This window comes from Oncorhynchus clarkii, chromosome 2 (assembly GCF_045791955.1).
Source record: "Oncorhynchus clarkii lewisi isolate Uvic-CL-2024 chromosome 2, UVic_Ocla_1.0, whole genome shotgun sequence".
Taxonomy (NCBI): domain Eukaryota; kingdom Metazoa; phylum Chordata; class Actinopteri; order Salmoniformes; family Salmonidae; genus Oncorhynchus; species Oncorhynchus clarkii.
The window spans coordinates 25,071,920-25,091,862 of NC_092148.1; the positions used below are offsets into that span (position 1 = coordinate 25,071,920).

The 19,943-nt window shown below is 45.8% G+C and overlaps 1 protein-coding gene across 8 annotated transcripts in view; it reads left to right on the forward strand.

The window, feature by feature from the left end:
- The first annotated feature begins 9,388 nt into the window (after positions 1–9,388).
- The window catches only part of LOC139364875 (chondroitin sulfate proteoglycan 5-like), a 33,014-nt gene continuing 22,459 nt past the window's right edge, over positions 9,389–19,943 (forward strand). For 3 of the 8 annotated variants that reach the window (XM_071102083.1, XM_071102093.1, XM_071102110.1), the window contains exons 1-2: positions 9,459–10,042; positions 18,654–19,635. In XM_071102083.1, the coding sequence (XP_070958184.1) occupies positions 9,946–10,042; positions 18,654–19,635 (1,079 nt within the window). In that variant the 5' untranslated portion in view covers positions 9,459–9,945. Of the gene's footprint in view, positions 10,043–18,653; positions 19,636–19,943 lie in introns of all 8 variants that reach the window. The other 5 variants (XM_071102057.1, XM_071102066.1, XM_071102101.1 and 2 more) reach the window with 4 other exon arrangements.

Genomic DNA, 19,943 nt, shown 5'->3' on the forward strand with positions numbered 1-19,943 from the left:
TGTCTGTTTTCAGTAGTTCATTTTATTCTGAACAAAATGTTGGATTTGGTGCTTACACTTGATTGAATTTATAGATTTGTATTATTTCAGGGAGGAACTACAATATCTAGACTAGAGCATGACGAAATGGTCATATTATCCTGGGAAATAGGAAGTTCAGAATATTCTCTTTCCTATCTTTCTCTATACATATTTTGGGGTAATCATTTTATGCTAGAAAAAAATAACTAAAGCCATATTTCATATTAAACACTGTCGGACACACAACCACACCTCAAAGCAAAACAATCAGCTTTTGACTGGTGAGGGGTCTAGGGCGAAGTGCTACAGGGGAGAGATGGTCTTTGACTGGTGAGGGGTCTAGGGCGAAGTGCTACAGGGGAGAGATGGTCTTTGACTGGTGAGGGGTCTAGGGCGAAGTGCTACAGGGGAGAGATGGTCTTTGACTGGTGAGGGGTCTAGGGCGAAGTGCTACAGGGGAGAGATGGTCTTTGACTGGTGAGGGGTCTAGGGCGAAGTGCTACAGGGGAGAGATGGTCTTTGACTGGTGAGGGGTCTAGGGCGAAGTGCTACAGGGGAGAGATGGTCTTTGACTGGTGAGGGGTCTAGGGCGAAGTGCTACAGGGGAGAGATGGTCTTTGTGTGGTTGTTTTGCTGCTTAGGCTCTTATGCAGCAGCTGCAAATGCATATGAGGAAAAATGATAACAGCATCTATTCCTCCTGATGTCATTTAAGCCCTATTCCCAGGCAGCCAGCACTGTAATCTGGCGGGAGGGGGGGGGGGGATTTCTCTGCCCAGGCAGATTGACCAGGAGGATGTTATTGAGAGGGATGAGGGGCGATTATGTCTTGGGGGGGGGGGGGGGTTGTCCCATTTTGTGCCATTTGAGCAGCCGTAGAGGAGGGAAACCGTGATCGTACAGAAACATTAATGACAAAGCATCACCCTTTAGAACAGAGTTAGACAACCCTGGTCCTGGAGTGCTGCAGGCACTTCATGTTTTTAATTTAACTGACCTGAAAGACCAGGTGTGTTGAATTTAGGCAATCATTGAACTGATCAATCAGCTCAGTTGGTCAGGTGTGGTGCCTGAAACCGAACAGGGTTACCTACCCCTACTCTGTAAGATCTACTTCTCTTCACATAAACAGGCTCAATGTTTTGAACAGCTCCTCTATAAATGCAACATGTAAAGTGTTGGTTTCATTAGCTGAAATAAATCCAGAAATGTTCAATGCGTACACATTTCTCAAATGTTCTGCACAAATTTACTTACCTGTTCGTGAGCATTTCTACTTAGCCAAGATAATCTATCCACCTGACAGGTGATCAATAAGATAATTAAACAGCATGATCATTATACAGGTGCACCTTGTGCTGGGGACACAACACAATACCACGGTTGAGGGAGTGTGCAGTTGGCATGAGAGCTGTTGACAGACATTTAAATGTTAATTTATCTACCATAAGCCGCCTCCAAAGTGGTTTTAGAGAATTTGGCAGTACGTCCAATCGGCCTCAACTGCAGACCACGTGTATGGCGTTGTGGGCGAGCGGTTTACTGATGTCAACGTTGTGAACAGAGTGTCCCATGGTGGTGGTGGGGATATGGTATAGGCAGCTACGGACAACAAACACAATTTTATTTTATCGATGGCAATTTCAAAGCACAGAGATAACGTGCTGAGATCCTGAGGCCCATGGTCGTGCCATTTATCAGCCACCATCACCTCATGTTTCAGCATGATCATGCACAGCCCCATGTCGCAATGATCTGTACACAATTCCTGGAAGCTGAAAATGGCCCAGTTCTTCCATGGCCTGCATACTCTCCAGACATGTCACCCATGTCCAGACATGTTTGGGATGCTCTGGATTGACGTGCACGACAGCGTGTTACGCTAATATCCAGCAACTTCACACAGCCATTGAAGAGGAGTGGGACAACATTTCACAGGCCACAATCAACAACCTGATCTATGTGAAAGAGATGTTGCGCTGAGGCAAATTGTGTTCACACCAGATACTGACTGGTTTTCTGATCCACGCCCCTACCTTTTTTAAATTAAAGTGTCTGTTACCAACAGATTCATATCAGTATTCCCAGTCATGTGAAATCCATAGATTATGGCCTAATGAATTTATTTCAATTGCCTTATTTCCTTATCTGAACTGTAATTATTGTGTATTGCGTTTACATTTTGGTTCAGTATAAAAGCATGGCAATATGGTGGACAGGACACCTATCCAGTCCTTGTGTTTATCAGTGGTCACAGAGGAAAGAAGACAAGGGGATCAACCTCCCGATCCACACTCCTCCCTTTGTCCCCCATACACTCTCCCTCCTCTTCCCCAGCTGAGTGAGTGGTAGAGATAGACGCAGCGAGAGAGTGTGCTGCTGATGGGCACAGGGATAGAGACTAGCTGCTCCCTGGATGAGTTGAGATGTTTCATAATTGGCACAGTGTCTCCCTCTGCCCTCCCACAGCTGTGCCAATTCTGCCACCACCGATGAGTGTTACTCTTCAAGGCTGAAGCATGGCTCTACTTCACAGTCCCTTTCTCTCCTCGGATTCCCCCCCTTTATGTCATTCTCCTCATTTTACCTTTACCTTGATTTTTTACCATTTCTTGTTCAACTCTGCTCTCTTTGTAGTCCTGTCTTTCCGGTTCCTCTCTTTGGTTGCTTAGGCAACAGATGAAGTACCCTTAGTAATTGAAGTAGACAAACACACTGCTATTGTTTCAAACTGTTTTTAGCCTCAGCCCAGCTGTCTTGCTTGCTAGTAATGTCAATAGTGTATCAATTTCATCCTTCCCTTTGGACCGACAGTCCAGCTCTATGTGCTTGATTTAGTGTCTGTAAACATAAACAGATGCATAAGTATCATCCATAAACAGATTCATGAGTATGAAGTGATTTGTGTTGACAGGCCCTAAACAGGTCTATGAATAGGGTATTGGGAAGAGGAGAGAAGTGTCCTCCCAAACATTTCCTTACCATAATGCATACAAACCTAGGCGTCATTTCCCAGTTTTCTATGTGGATGCAGTAGATGCTCTGTGCCATTGAAAACATATTACCAGCGCAATGCAAATGTAGGGACGGATGAAGCAAATAATGCCAGCCTGTGTGAGCAACATCTGTTTATTTTTTATTTTTAGCAGCGTGTTTCAAAAGTGTGTGTGTGTGTGTGCCTACGCCTGTGCCTGTGTAACAGGTAGGTTCCACCTCTATCTGACGCACAGAGGGTCCTTTCCCTTTGTCGGAGGGTGTTGCCATGGCGACATTTTTTCACTGTAGAGCACCAGAGCAAGTAGCGCCATGGGCAGTCTATCACATTGGTTACTGTCAGAGAACAGTGGCTTAGTGCTATAATGATAATAATCACGGACTGCGTTGAAACAGCGCTTTCACCATGCATCAAGCACTTCACATTCTATATGGTTAACTCCATCCACTACCAATACATAGCATCCACTTAGAGTAGGTGGTGCACGGCAGCCATTTTGTGCCAGAGACGTCACCACACATCAGCTTTTGCGCTAATACAAGTGTTGCACGTGTGTGTGCACATACTGGTCACGTGTGTGTGCATGCTTGTGTGTGTGTGTGTGTGTGTGTGTGTGTGTGTTGTGCTCCTGTCTGACAGGTTGATGTCTCATACTGTAAGCGCTGAGGGGGATGTGAGCGAGGGGTTTATTAAAGATGGAGGATGTTAAAGTAGGGCGGCGGTTCACACTGCCAGAGGGGGTGATGGGGAAAGGAGCGACGTATGCAAACCTCTCCTTATCTCTCCATCTCCTTCACCCACCATCCCTCTCTCTTCACAGGCATTCTCGTCTCATTGTTGTAATTACTCCAATGCAGGTATCAGACCATATTCACTTACGGTAGTATTGCCCAACAATTCTCAGTTATTACTCAATATTTACTGTATTTTTGGAGGGAAATGGTCAAACAAGCTTTTAAAAAACCTGTCAGTCGTTGTACTGCAGTCGCCCATCTCTCCCTTCTCCCCTATGAAGTAAACTGTGACCTGTAAATGACACTGAAAAAGGCCAGTGTGAACTACCCTGAAATCACATTTAGATGCCATTCAGTTGTCCAGATGCAATGTAAACACTGGCAATGGATGACTCATGCATAAAGTAACATTACACACACACACACACACACACACACACACACACACAATCAGCCTCACTTACCGTGCTTTTAGTTGTACACAGGACTACCAAATGTTCCTTTCAATTGCTCCGATTCTGTTCTTCCGCTCGACTGATTGAGTGAAAGCCATTGCTGAGCAGTACTTAGCTAATTATCCCAGTCATAGGCTGTAAAAGTGCTGTCGACAAGAGGTTTCAGTGCTTCCTAATGGGCAAAGCAACTCTGGCAGCCCCCGCATGGATTCCTGCAGTTCTGTCATCTTTCTGCTGGGTATTTGATGAGAACACATTAGCTGTGAACACATGAGGGGACAATGACAATAGAGCTCTCTCTCTCTATCTCTCTCTCTCTATCCCCACACACACACACACACACATTACCTGCCTTCCCACGCCTCATTGCGTCCTGGCCGATGGATACATAAACATTCCGTTTCGCTCCATCTCCCTCATTACCTGCATCCATTTTGTCTGTCACTGTCCCAAACTTCAAATTATGCAAGAAGAAATCCTCAGTGGCTCGACAGTAGGCTACAGTGGCTTGGATTGTCCTCTATATCCACGGCCCACTTTGACTATGTGATATAATGAAAGTACAGAAATGCAGTCTGATACTGTCAAAGTGAATGTGTGTTGTGTGCGATTTACTTACATTGTTCTCTCTACCCAGACCCCCCACGCCAACGCTTCAACAGGCCCTACTTTGCTGTTGATGACACTGTCATCCCTTGTTTATTCATGAATCAAATCACATACAATGTATTTATAAAGCCCTTCGTACATCAGCTGATATCTCAAAGTGCTGTACAGAAACCCAGCCTAAAACCCCAAACAGCAAGCAATGCAGGTGTTGAAGCACTTACTTACCTTGTATGAACCTTGTATTTACTGACTCACTATGTCAACGTGGAGTCTGTAGAATTAGGAATGGTGGAGTCATGAGTCGCCAGTCCCTCTCAACTCTCACTCTCATATTGGTCATTGGCCTCGGCTAACTGGTTCATGTGCCTAACATCCACCAGTCTCATTGGAGCCAATGTTGCTAAATTGATCTCAATGGTTTACTGGAATTCACGTATGAGAGGCGATCAAATATTGACAAGTGCCAGGCGGTGCTTTATTTTGACACTGGTAAATATGCAGAGAGGAAAACTGGTCCAGGGTATGTCTGGTTAACAAGGAAAAAAAGAGAAGTCAGTTTGTTAATGTGTGTGTGTTGTGTGTTTGCGTGTGTGTGTTTCCATCTGTGTATTAGACCATTCTTGTATACTCCCATCTTAGTTTCTGGAGCCTGTGAGTGGGTGGTTGCCTTGGCTATGTACATAGTAACAAATGCTCTTGCAAATTATTGAAGCTTTTCTGCCGGAGGAGGGAAGGACGAGAGAGAGCGTGCGAGAGAGGGAGAAGGATGAGGAAAATGTTGCTGCTGGGTGCAGAGAGAGGGGGAGGGAGGGGGGGGTGATTGGAACGAGTGAGGCTGAAGCTTATGTACAGTACGTATGGAGGAGGGGGACGATGGTTTGGATGATTGGCGGCCAGTGCAACGTGCTATGTTTGGGGTTTAAGCGGGGGGGGGGGGGGGGTTAAAAGGGGGGGCACAAACAGTTTAGTTCTGCTCTGGTTAGCAGCACGTCAGCTTGTGTTCCCCAAAGCCCAACCCGGCACTAGGAATAGCAGCACTGCTCAGACGGCAACGGAAAGAAGGAGTAGGTGGGAGGAGGGAGGAGGAGGACAAAGAGGGATGGAGAAAAAGGGAAGGCTGTGGCAGTCTGTGTTTTAACTGGTCTGGAAGTGGATTGTAAAATACATCTGGACCATGGATCTGTAAAATGAAATCTGTGCGTGTCTGTCCATCCATCAATATGCATTGTATGACTCGTATGCATGTCACAACCAGAAGTACCATGCATGTTACTATGCACTCTCATCCAGGAAACAATGTAAGCCGCATGAGAAAAAGAACCACTGACTCTTCTCCAGTTCATTAATAAAGACCTCGTGCCACACCACACACACAACTACGAGTAGGTGCACACACAGACACAGACACACACACAGACACCCCCCCGCCCCCCACACGCACACTGTCTCTCCCTCTGTCTCAAACTCCCACGTGAGCGTGTTCACTGGGCATGTATAGCTGGAATTCAGAAGAGAAGCAGCCTAAAAGGTCATTGTCTGGCCTCATTAGTACTATCTGACACAGCTGTAATAATGAAACCATAATGAGATATTATTAGTAAGTATATACAGTGATGTTGGTCATTGAATGACCTGGGGTCATCTGCTAAACTCTTCTCCAATCTCACTTTATCATGTTCATACCTGAGACAGGATATGTTACCCACACAGCAAACATCTTGCAGTGTTTCTTAGATAAAGGTTAGAGATAACGGTCTAATGTCTCAGTCTTGCCCCAGGGTGTCTGAGAAACCGCCTAGTTGTTACATTGTTTGTTTTGTTATTGTGTGCGTGCATGCCTGCCTGTACCCAGTAACCCTGTGTCACCGCAACCGGATAATAAGTGTGGGGGGGGGGGGGGGGGGTCAGTCATATTTTGGGGGGAGAGGAGAGTAAGGATTTATGTCTAATCCCAATGTTGTTGACGGCCCCGTGTTCAAAATTAAACCGATTGGTGAGACTGTCATAACAACAGTCCTGGTTAGAGCAGACATGAAAGCTGTAAGAGGTATTAACCCCAAAATGAGTACATGACGCCCAGAGACAGATCTGGGGTGAGGTGGTTTAGGGGGGTCTATTTGGGCATTGGAGGAATCCCCTCTTCTAACCCATCAACCTGACTCACACATAGCCAAATGGCTGATTCAGCTCCGGGTGGATGCATTTCTTAAGGGAAAATAAAGGGGGTGGTCGGGTGAGTAGAGGGGGTAGTGAAAGTCAAGTCGCTCTGACCTAATCAACCCCATCTAAAAAATGTATATATACACAGTCACTCAGAACATAGAGGATACTAACAAAGTCTCTAGTTTGTTTAAAAAAGCATGGAGACTGCAAACCATGAGAACAGTTGATGAAGGATAGTTCTGATAGATGATTTGAAGATCTCAGCAAAGTCCAATGAGGGGAGAATGAGTGGTCTGAGGGTACTGTACTGTACTGTACTGTACTGTCTGTCTGTCTGTCTGTTCCCCCAAAGAGGTTTATTGGTAGGCAGGGGGGCTGCAGACTGCTTGAGGCAATCTGCAGGGCGCGAGCACACACATATACACACAAACACACACAAAGCCCTCACAGGAAAGCAAAGTGATCGTTCTCAGGTCAGGTCAGATGTGTTGGAGAGGTAGGATGTGTGAGTACCATCCTTAATTTAGCTGAACTCTGCTTACGTGAAAACGTTGAATAGTCTAATTTGAAATAGGACAGTCAATTACTAATTTGTTTCACACTGCATTTCTACTTGACTTACTTTTCACAATTAATTTGACAAATGTATCATTTTCCAATTTTGTATTTATTTTGTATTAACTTGTAACACACACACACACACACACACACACACACACACACACACACACACACACACACACACACACACAACATAAAAGCCTGCTGCCGGGGCTACTTTCCATCTTCCTCCATGGTCATCCTCCATGGTGGCCAGCCAGGTCACCCGTGATACAAGTCAGTATTCTAAGTCCACCCATGTCTGAGAACGTTGGGAGATGAAGTGTAAAACGCCCACTAGGGGCAACAGTGAGCACTGTTAAGTAGCTTCAAGCATCTGCCTCTGATTCCAAAGGTTGCATGTTGGAATCCAGCAATAGAAAGTTGTTTTTGATATTATTGTTTTAAGCCTATCCATTCAGAGTTAATGCCTAAACTTAACCCTAACTGTAAAAATCCAGTTAATATCTATACTTAACCCTAACTGTAAAAATCCAGAGTTAATGCCTAAACTTAACCCTAACCGTAAAAATCCAGTTAATGTCTAAACTTAACCCTAACCGTAAAAATCCAGTTAATATCTAAACTTAACCCAAACTGTAAAAATCCAGAGTTAATCCCTAAATTTAACCCTAACCGTAAAAATCCAGTTAATATCTAAACTTAACCCAAACTGTAAAAATCCAGAGTTAATCCCTAAATTTAACCCTAACCGTAAAAATCCAGTTAATGCCTAAACTTAACCCTAACTGTAAAAATCCAGAGTTAATGCCTAAACTTAACCCTAACCGTAAAAATCCAGTTAATATCTAAACTTAACCCTAACTGTAAAAATCCAGAGTTAATGCCTAAATTTAACCCTAACTATAAAAATCCAGTTAATATCTAAACTGAACCCTAACTGTAAAAATCCAGAGTTAATGCCTAAACTTAACCCTAACCGTAAAAATCCAGTTAATATCTAAACTTAACCCTAACCGTAAAAATCCAGTTAATGCCTAAACTTAACCCTAACCGTAAAAATCCAGTTAATATCTAAACTTAACCCTAACTGTAAAAATCCAGTTAATATCTAAACTTAACCCAAACTGTAAAAATCCAGTTAATGCCTAAACTTAACCCTAACCGTAAAAATCCAGTTAATGCCTAAACTTAACCCTAACCGTAAAAATCCAGTTAATGCCTAAACTTAACCCTAACCGTAAAAATCCAGTTCATATCTAAACTTAACCCTAACTGTAAAAATCCAGTTAATATCTAAATTTACCCTTGAAATGTCACTTTTGGAAGAACTTCGAAATTTCTCGTTTGACAAACATGGTTGAACGTGTAGCCTAATTTTGACCTGAGACTGTGAGAGCTGGTAGCTTGTGAAAGAATGTGTGGGACCCCCACCGTCAGTACCCTGGGCCCTCATGCATTCATCACTGCATCCCAAAGTCTCTCACACCCCGCCCCCTCTCTGCTGTTTGTTTCTTTATCTTAACACACAATTAACCAAAAACATGTTGTTTCTAAAGCATTAAAACACTACTTTACTTTAAATCTCCCTCTCATCCAACTGTTATATGGCATGTGGCCCATGCACCGAATCAGAGTTTGAGCACAGTGCTTAAAACCCATGATTTATATTTCACTTGATTTATTCAAACATTTGGCCAAAGCATCAATCTCTTCAGGGAAATGCTTGAAACATTTGACAGTGGAAAATAAGCATACGCCTGCGCACTCACGCCAATTATTATATTTTTTTATTTTAAGTCTCCGTTGATAAATTGTGTTTAAAAGGCTGCTGAAATGCCGAGCTGAGTGTGTGCACTGGCAAAATCCAATAGTCTCAGTTGAATAGCAAATTGGTCCAAATTATTGAAAGGAAAAAAGCCTTGGGAAGAGGAGGGGTAGGAGTAGGAGACGGGAGGAGGGGGGCAGCAACAATCCTTTCCCCTTCCCATATGGTGAGAGCAGTGCCGAAAGCATCACATTCCGCGGAGCGTTGCCTGTCGTCCTATGGTGAAGTGCCATCGCTCTAATCAAAAACAAACGGAGCCGCAGCTTTCGCTTGCGCTCAACTCAGCTCCAGTACGGAACGTCCATCCTTGGCTGTGCGAGGTCTCCGTCTGGCCGATATTCGGTGGCGACGGGGCCTTGAACGATTGAACTGTGGCTAATTGAAGAAGCGGGAGAAGTAAATACGAGCACACCACTCAAGACGAAGTTACTATGGGGAAGTGCAGGGAGGCGGGAGTCTAACGTGGATAGGGGGCACAAATCAAATCAAAAGATTTACAATTCGGATTATTTATATTTTGAACACTTCATTTTCAGAGGGATTTTCAGAGGGATTTTCTGGCCATTATCACACGCAGGAATGAACGGAAAGGAAGCGAGGTTTTGCACGGGATGCTGGAGGCAAATGATGCTGTCAATCATTCTGGTTCTACACTTGATTCCCCTCTTTGTACATGGTAAGAAATCGTATACGTTTTTACTCACAAGAAAGCAAGGGTTGTCTCTTTGTTTCCCCTCGGATGTGTATGATAGGCTGACCACCGTGAAACCAGTGACTAAACACACTTGCACAGAGAGTCAGTCCAACAAAGGGGGCCAGTGAGTCTTCTATTGTAGGCTAGAGCCGACTGGTCATGCGCTCACTCTCAGAATAGTGTCATTGAGCACTGCACCATAGGCTATCTTTTACCAAGGCCGTTAACCGATATTTTATTTGGGTTATGAGATGACATTATGGGTGGGATATTGTCGGGCAATGGGTCAATTCCAAAGAGAGGCAATTGCATGGAAGTTGTATTGGTTTTTGGAGATCCGGATGGCACAATTGCCTTTCAGCAATGACCCACTCTCTGTATCGGTGTTACGGGGTAATAGTGGCGAGCCGATGCACCAAGATTGCTCCCCCGAGGCTGCTGCTGTCACTATGGCAATGATGGAGCCAGGCGACACAAAGGCAGGATTACGGTCGGAGTCCCTGTTGCATTATTCATCAACCAATCCGAACAGACATTCTGATACAGCGCGCCTTGGCTTTTATAGAAAACATGAAAAGACACTGAAAACTCTCTATCCTCATTTGTCTCATGCTGAATCACTTCTTACATATTAATAATGTTGTTGGCTATGAATAGCCCAGGGATAGAATCAATGTGACATCATGGGGATATAGGCTACCTAATTTAGTCGATTCATTTTTATTTAAATTGCCTTACTCGGTCGCCATTACCATTAGATTTTATGTTTGGCCACTTCTGCTTGGACACCCATAACAATGATGTCCAGTGATTGTAGGAATGGGAGCGCGAATTGGTTCCCTACTTACAGGCAACGTAGTCTGCGGAAGGATGGGATGTTAGGCTATATTTATTTATCCATAAGTCAGTATAAAAAAAACGTCTGTGTAGCCTCTGGAGACTGGTCCGGGTTGGTGCGCTATTGTCCAACCGGCAAAAAGAGGATCCGTTTATGCCCATCACCGCCCAGCAACAGGGCACTGAAGACGGTACCAATGCGCCAAGACATGCTCAAACAATGTCAAAATGCCCCCATTAAATGGGTGAATATTTAATATAACATTAGCCATGCCAAATATATACAATGATGGCTGCAGGAAAGTAGGGTGGCTGAGGGTGCAGCACCCTCTGATAAGAATACAATTTAAAACATTAGTTCCACAAAATGAGTGAACTAGGCTTTTAATACTCCTGTAGGGAGGGTGAGCCCTTCATCATCCCCTTCATTTTGTTGCTTCACCGGTTTGCTGTGGCAGTGGCACCACCTGCTCCTTCTACTGACCAAAGAATGGTGTCCCTAACAATGACACTTAATTACATGTCAGGGCTCCTCTTCTTGGTGGCATTTTCAGTCATCCATAGTGAAATGAAGAGATGGTTAGGGGGTAATAGTGAGGGATGTAGAGGCATCTCCCCTCCCCCACTCAGAATGATGGCTGTGTGAGCGGGTTTGGACGGGTGATGGAGGGGGTAATAGTAGTCAAGGCTCAGCCACATTTCCAGGATTTATGTCCCTGGGGCCAGCACAGTGATGGACTCTGGGAATGATGGACCTCCCCGCCCGCCTGCCTGCCTCTCCCTCCTGCCTGCCTCTCCCTTCTTTCCTCTGCTCTCCTCTGGCCTGCTGACACACATCTGCCGCGGACAGATTATCTTTGAAGCGCAAGTGTGTTAATCTGCAAACCAAATCCCCCCAGCCTTTTTTATAGCAGTTTAGGAAAAAACACACATTTTGATGATAACAGTCATTTTAAAATCAATTTAAAGTAAATTGGAGAAATAGTGCACGTCTGTCTGTCTGTCTGTCTGTCTGTCTGTCTGTCTGTCTGTCTGTCTGTCTGTCTGTCTGTCTGTCTGTCTGTCTGTCTGTCTGTCTGTCTGTCTGTCTGTCTGTCTGTCTGTCTGTCTGTCTGTCTGTCTGTCTGTCTGTCTGTCTGTCTGTCTGTCTGTCTGTCTGTCTGTCTGTCTGTCTGTCTGTCTGTCTGTCTGTCTGTCTGTCTGTCTGTCTGTCTGTCTGTCTGTCTGTCTGTCTGTCTGTCAGTTAGTTAGTTAGTTAGTTAGTTAGTTAGTTATGATGCCACTGTGGTATGTGCTCTGTGTAATGGCAGACAGGTTAGATATGCCACATGCTAAAACAGCCTACCTACATATCCTTCTTACATTTGTCTGCTCATTAGAAAACACCTGCCAATGGGTGTAGTCCCAACCTTCCTTTCTCTAGTCCCAGTAGTATACATTACTCATTTCACATTAATCACACAATGAGCTTTGTTCACTGCTAGGTTGAACACATCACCAATGGAGAGCTGAAATCATTAGAACCTTGGGTGGATGACCTCAAACCCCAGCACCTCACATGCTGCTTGGTAGAACCTCTGCACTCCACCTCCTTCCATCTCAAACAATGGCTTGCTCAGTGCAAAGACGCCTCTGCATGTGTAACATGAAACCCGCTTTAGGCACATCCTCCTTCCCAAGCAGCTCCTCTCGGTGTTGCTTCAGGGGGATTGTGGGGTGACTTTGCATCTCATCATCGGAGGAGAAGCACGGGGAGACGCAGAGAAGATAACAAAATAGTGTTATCCCGTTCTCTCTGTCCTACCACCTGCACCCCCCTGCACCCCCCTGCACCTCCCTGCACCCCCCTGGTCCCCCCTGCACCCCCCTGCACCTCCCTGCACCCCCCTGCACCTCCCTGCATCCCCCTGATCCCACCTGCACCCCCCTGATCCCCCCTGCACCTCCCTGCACCCCCCTGCTCCAAGGTTCTGCCTCCAGTTGCCAGCAGGGGACCATTAACATAGGTGTCGGTTGGCTTGACCTGGCCAGCCGTTTAAATGTGTGTGTGAGCATTCCCATAGGTTGTGATAGTGTTAAGAATAAGTGTGTATCTTTGTGTCCTTGTACGTTCTAGTAGTCTGTGTGCGTGTCAGCGAGTTCATGTCAGTGCACGCGCCTCCTAATGTGTCAGCGCACATCTAGTCTCCTCCTCAAAGCGAACCGTGCTCTGCAATGCGAGCGGAGTGTATTACATCACCAAGACAGCGTCCATAGCTGAGCCCTGTCCTATTAGCAGTCATTCCCCTACCTCCCCCTGTCAAAGAGGCGGTCCTCTGTAGCTCAGTTGGTAGAGCATGGCGCTTGCACCGCTAGGGTTGTGGGTTCAATTCCCTGGACCACCCATATGTAAAATGTATGTATGCACTTTGGATAAATGACATATTAATAAAGAAATCCACCACATTCAGCTGAACCAAGAGAAAGAAGGGATAATAATCTTACGAAGGGATAATAATCTTACTGATAGCTGGATTCATGTGGTCTGTGTGATCCCTGGATGCCTTTGAAAGCTTGGAGTTTATCGAAGGCTAATCACTTAAATCAGTGGTTCCCAACCTTTTTCGGTTACTGTATCCCACCAACAGAATTTAGCTCTGCCCGGAGTACCCCTGTGGTACCCTCTCATGGGCATTCTATGGTATCATGAGTCTCAAGTACCCTCTATGGATAGGCCAAGTACCCCAGGGGTCCTAGTACCACTGGCTTAAACCAATCAGGTAGAAGCAGGAAGGTAAAGGAGTAGTGTATGGAGTATGGACACCGGAGGGGCATGTTTAGAGAGGACAGGCTCCCTGTTCTGCATTTTGATAGCACACACGCACACACACGACCAGGCACACACACCTGCACACACACCCTATGTTATTGCGCACTTAATATTTTTGTCTGAAAATGTGAGTATTAGCGTTTTGTCCTGGTAGTGTGTGCGTGCATGCGTGTGTTTGTGTGCAGATCTGTTAGGTTAGCAACGCTGCATCAACTCTCTCTCTGCACAGTGAGGGCAAGACTGTTGCCATGGCAACCCATCCCTCCTCCAGCCTGCCACCTGTTGGGCACAGAAATGAAAGGTTTTATGTGATGGAGGGACGAAGGGAGAGAGAGAGAGAAGGAGAGAGAGAGATGGAAAGAGTGGTGGGTGGAAATCAATGCAGGGGTATTCAATTAAGGCTGAATGCAGACCCATGCATATCCACTTTCATAGATATTAATGAGTGGTGTTGAGTAAAGAGAAAAAGGTTAATGCATTATTCATAATGGTTATATAGTGTGTGTGTGTGTGTGTCTATATACAGTATGGAGGTCCTCTCTTGAGGATTGTTTAGAGGGAGCTCACTGTAAAATGAATGGAAACGAGTGATCAGTCAGGTTCACTCTCTCACACACAACCTCATAATCCCAGAGACATATAAACAGATATATTTCTTTGAATCTACAGCCAGCTGTGCTGTACTTTATCTCACTGCTCTGGCCACCCTTACCTCTGACCCTTCACCCCTATGTCCTTCTGCCTGGGTCAGCAGACACTGCCTGGGAGCTAAAATCTGTCACAACCAATCCCCGTCCTCTTTACTGTCTGTCACAGCCAATCACAATCCCCCGTTTCATTTCGAGGTAGGCAACGCATCCCAACTAACCAGGAAACAAAAGATTCGGCAGCTAGCCAACACCAACCCTGTTGTCCCTGGCAATGCTAAATACCTCTCATTACCCCCCCCCCCCCCCAAACACCTCAGAATACCCTTAAAGGGTGAGGGGGTTCCTTATGTAACACTGTCTGACTGTCCCGTCTGAAAGGGGAGCACAAAGACCACTTTATCCACCCCCCCCCCCCTCCCAGGCCGCCACACACTGCTCTCCAACAGCCCTTGGCCGGGGGTCCACTGTGGCCCCCGTGAGCCTCATTCCATCTGGGCCTAGAGGGACAATCAGCAGTGGAGGCCAGGAATGGTGAGAAGACCAGGTCTAAACAGGGATCTGACCCTACCCTGGCAATCTCCATTCAGGCCATTGTGGCATCATGCCAGGCTGCCACCCTGCTGGACCTGTGGATCTAATGTCCGTTTTGTTGGACAGGCTCTGTGTCATAGTGGGCACAGTGTAGCTTGTTGGCTGGGATTGGATGGCGTTCAGGATTGATGGTTACTCATACTGAATAGGTAAGTCACCTTCCTCTATCTTACACAAGTCTCCCTTAGACAACAAATCCATGATTTACACACAAGTTTTGCATCTGTAGGCCCACCTCAGGTTAGGCGTTAAATTACACTGCATTTTCACCTTTGTTCTTCTGCCTCAAATAATGTTTTTAATATTCTCTGATCTCCTAAAACGTTGCCTGATCATAAACACTCTCAAACGCAATATGAAGTATTTTTAGACTGGTGTTAATAGTCTCGCCTTGCAACTGGATAAATCAAATCAGTGTCTTCACATTGTTTAAAGAGAATGAGACTGCTATTTGTCTCTGGTGTATACAAGTCTTTCATTGGAAACCTCAACTCGAGTAACTCCAAGAATGGTGTAAGTGCCTTCATGTGTTCCAGTTTGACTTCAGAAACAGCTGCACATATACGGGCAGGCCCACTCTCTGTGAGCAGAAGTCTCTATGACTAAACTTCAGTTCTCCGTATTGAATCAAAAGCCTTTATTTGTGGCTTGGTCAGGTGATGAGGAGATAGCTGTGTACCAGTGGGAGATACAAGTCTGCTGTTCACAGTGGTTCTCAATCTATGGGTCTTGTCTAAGGCTGCAAAATTTAGTGAACTTTTAATAAATGCCCTGGTTTTCCCAATATCCCGGTTGGAGGATTCCCGGAATCCGGAAATCTCCAACTAGGATTTCTGGAAAACCAGGGAATTTATTAAAAGTTCACGGAATTTTACAACCCTACTCCTGGCCGGTGGTGCCCAGCGAAGTCAGCGGACTGTCAAAAGTCTCCTTGTTAATCCAATTAGGTTAACAACACTATGTGAGGATACATTTTTAATTGAAACTCACTTCAGAGAATCAGCAAAGCACTCTGGCAGACAGACACACTGTTGCCTCCAATAGAGCGGCTCTTCAAGAGCACCACTGGTGTCCTCCTTAGAGAGAGAGAGACAGACAGACAGAGAGAGAAACGGAAGGGGTTGAGAGAGAGAGAGAGAGAGTGTGTCTCTACGTAGATGAGTGATTAATAACCTTTCCTGCAGTCAAATAACCAAATCGCCCCCTAGTGGCCTCATGGGTGGAATGTTATTCATATTTTTTGTAATTTCATAATTAATTAACATTATTTTTAAAAACCTGCTGAAAATCTGGTGTTTCTATGTCAAACGGTGTTGTTATATTTCAGTCCTCTGTGATGTACAGTATATAAAGTGTTATATTGGTATGCACACTCAAATGTAATACATTTCAACTCTATATCTGACATTGTACAGGTGTCTTAAGCCCATAACCATCTGTGTGAGGTGTATACTTTTGTTTCAAAGTAGATTTGTTTAAGACTACCACTAACCAATGATTATTTTTTTTTACCTTGAAGTAATCCCTTGAAGATTCACATTTTGGACAGCCTATGATTCTCCATGATGTGACATTGCTTATATGGGAATTATATGACCTTTTAGAAGAGAGAACCACATGTATGGAATGTTTTAATTAGTGAACTAGTTACTGCCAAATGTAGTACAACTCCAGTATTCCTGACTTAATAAACCCGACCAACCCGACATCCATGAAATCTAGACATTTATACTGCACACAAATGACGGCCGTGCATCACAAAAATATTTCTATGGCTGTTAGCCCACTACACTGGCCACACTTTGAATGATACTGATATAGATGTTGATGGTGAAAACGACAGGGAACCCAGACTCGGCCAAGGTTACTGTTTGAAACAACGAGACAGACCTTGTCTTTGGAACGTTACTTTCCGTCTCCGTTTGTTTTCCAGACATACAACTGTTAAAGACGTAAAGTGCCTTGAGTGATTGTTAGAGCTGAACAAACACAGAAGTGTGCCTGAAGTGTCTCTTTACCGTCGGACGGAGCTGTTTGTTGAGTAGCCTGCCCCCCTGGCGACTACTCGCACAGAGTTAGCTAGCCTGTTCTGTTCCCTGTAAAGTCCATCACTTAATGAGGGAATGCCTGTGTGTGTGTGTGTGTGTGTGTGTGTGTGCGTGCGTGTGTGTGTGTGTGTGTGTGTGTGTGTGTGTGTGTCTGTATGTGTACAGTATATTCCTTTTAAAGTATATTCCCTGAATATGTGTGTAAGCGTGGCGGTCCATAGTGGTTTTGGCAGAAGCGACGTTGCTCAGAATGTCAGATGACGTCGTTAACAGCAGTGTGAGCAGCAGAATGAGTGTCTCTGGTGGATGGATTAACCCAAAATTCACCCTCATTTCAAAAGCCTCTGTTTCTCTGACTGCAGCAGAAATAAGCCCAGGATTCCACCTGGCTGCTCCCCACTAACAGCCTTTATCTGCTTAGTAATGTAATACTCTATAGGCCCACTGTATATTTCCTACAAATAATTCTAGTATAACAGCGCCTGGTTTTGTTGAAGCTTTGTGAGTTACTTGGTTGTCACGCACCACGTTTACTGAAGAAATGGTTATATTGTCTAATATGTGATGTTGGATTGTGTGGGTGTGAATGTTTTTCTTGGACACCATGCTGAAGCCTAGACACCACGTCACAAATGGCACAGCGCTTATTAAGTATGATGATGGCATTTCTGTGGAAGAAAACATCTCTTACTGACAAGTAAATCCGACACTCTTTCACTGAACTACATGTGTGTCTGGTTAAAGTAATGTGTCTCCCTGTGTTTCTCTCAGCTCTGCTCTCTGTGAGACTGCAGGGTGAAGATGCCATATGACCGTCTCCCCTCCAGATCACTCCACCTCCCACAGGGAGCCCCGGAGACCCTAAACCCCAAACCATAATCCCTAATCCCAGCTCCTTGCCATTCAAGTACATTAGTCAATTATTACACATAATCCATGGGGTTCGCCAAAGCTGCTTTAGGAGAGGAATAAGGAGCTACACTTGGCTGATGTAATTGACCAGTGGATAAGTATATGGCCAGTCCATCTTGGTCTAATTTGTTTTGCATTTTAGCCTCAGGGTAATGCTGGACTGCTGAGCCATCTTGGGAGACAGATACCGCCCAATGACTAGGGACTTGAGTCACGATATGTTCAGTCATTCAATTGACACAACTCGTAATTCTTGGCTGAAGCCTCAATGCAAGAAAGTCACTGGTCATCTGATAGTTTGTTCGGTTGGTGTTTGTTTACTACAGGTGTAGGATGTTAATTTGACCACTCTTTTGTTGCTGAGAATTTCCCTCACAGCAGGAAATGCAAACGTGTAGTGTATCTGAGGTTTAAAAAGGCTTCTGTTGGTAATTTACATTGAAAACAACTCAGACTTGACTTGCCCTAACGAAAAATCTATCAACCCCTACAAAAAAATGTTCTAATGTTCCAATGCACATAATAATTCACATTTCCTGTTGCTGCAGGATTATTTTCATGCCGTAGCAAACTGGCTCAAATTAAGATCCTACGTCTGTATCTCTGCCGCTTAGAGTAGGTCTAGTTCTTGTGTCCGTGTTTTGTATTATGAATGACATTAAGTGGACAGATTGATTAAAGGATATCCACTCATGGCGGTGTGTGGTTACGAGACCTGACAACATTGTTTTCTTGTATGTTTTCAGGGAACACTCTGAGGGCCAATGTCCCTGAGTTGGACACCACAGCCAACGTGACATCCCTGCCCAGTAAGGTCGAGGAAGCGGCCAAAGTGAATGATGTTGTTATCGAGGTGACCGGGGTCAGCGCCTCAGTCAGCCCCGTCGTCACGGTGACCCAGAGGGCCGGCCGCATGCCCCGCTCCAAAGAGGAGCAGGGCAGCGGCATGCTGGGAGAAGGGGTGTTGCCAGCCGAGGAGGAGGTGGTGGCCCCGCCCAGGATCAGCCCTGACTCAGCAGAGACAGAGCTCCTTCTGCTTAGCAACCCCCGTGGCACGGAGGAGGAAGAGGATGAAGAGGAGCACACCGACCCACCGTGGCTGAACGCCAGAGACAACGTCTTCGACCTGGACCGCCACTTCCGAGAAGGAGTAGCCAATCTGGCCACCACCACTGCCCCTCCCCCTGCCGCCGCTAACCCCTCTCGCCCGGACGTCCTCACCGTGGACTTCTTCGACCCCGCCTCTCGCGGCCGCGGCCTGGACCTAGCCCCGCCCTCTCCCTCCTCTTTGGCCCACGAGCTCCAGGGCGGCGACCCCACTTCCTGGGCCATGCCAGACAACTACGACCCCTTCACGCCGTACGAGGAGGGTGCATCGCCCACCCCTGATGAGTACTCCTACGGCACCACTACTGATACCTTGGATGGGGATGACGACTTGAGGCTAACTGCCGAGCCTCCATCGCGCTCCAGGCCCAGGGCTCCCCCAGGTTCCGGCTCCTTCACCCCAGACAAGAGGCTGCCCAGTGGGGGTGCTGCTGCTGCACCAGAGGGCCCTGCAGCAGCCCCTCCAGCGTTACCCGTGGATGGCTCAGACGGAGCCGGTGGCTGCCGCCAGGGCTACATGAAGCAGAATGGAACCTGCCGCTCCCCCTGCGACACACTGCCCAGCTACTGCTTCAACGGAGGCCAGTGCTACCTACTGGATGGAATGGGGGTCTTCTGCAGGTGAGAGATGGAATGAGCGCGCACACACACACACACACACACACACACACACACACACACACACACACACACACACACACACTCTGGCACACATAGCCATCACACATACTGTACATCATAGGCAAGGCATCCAGATGGAAGAAATCTAGTTTACTAACATATTAGAGATAAACATTGAACCCAATAAAACCCATTATCTCTGTCTGCATTGCAATAACAGATATCTACACCCTGGACAATGTGTTTAGAAAGTATGAGCTAGCCTGATGAGTGAATGAGATGGAGGATGGAAAACAGTTCCCCGTCAC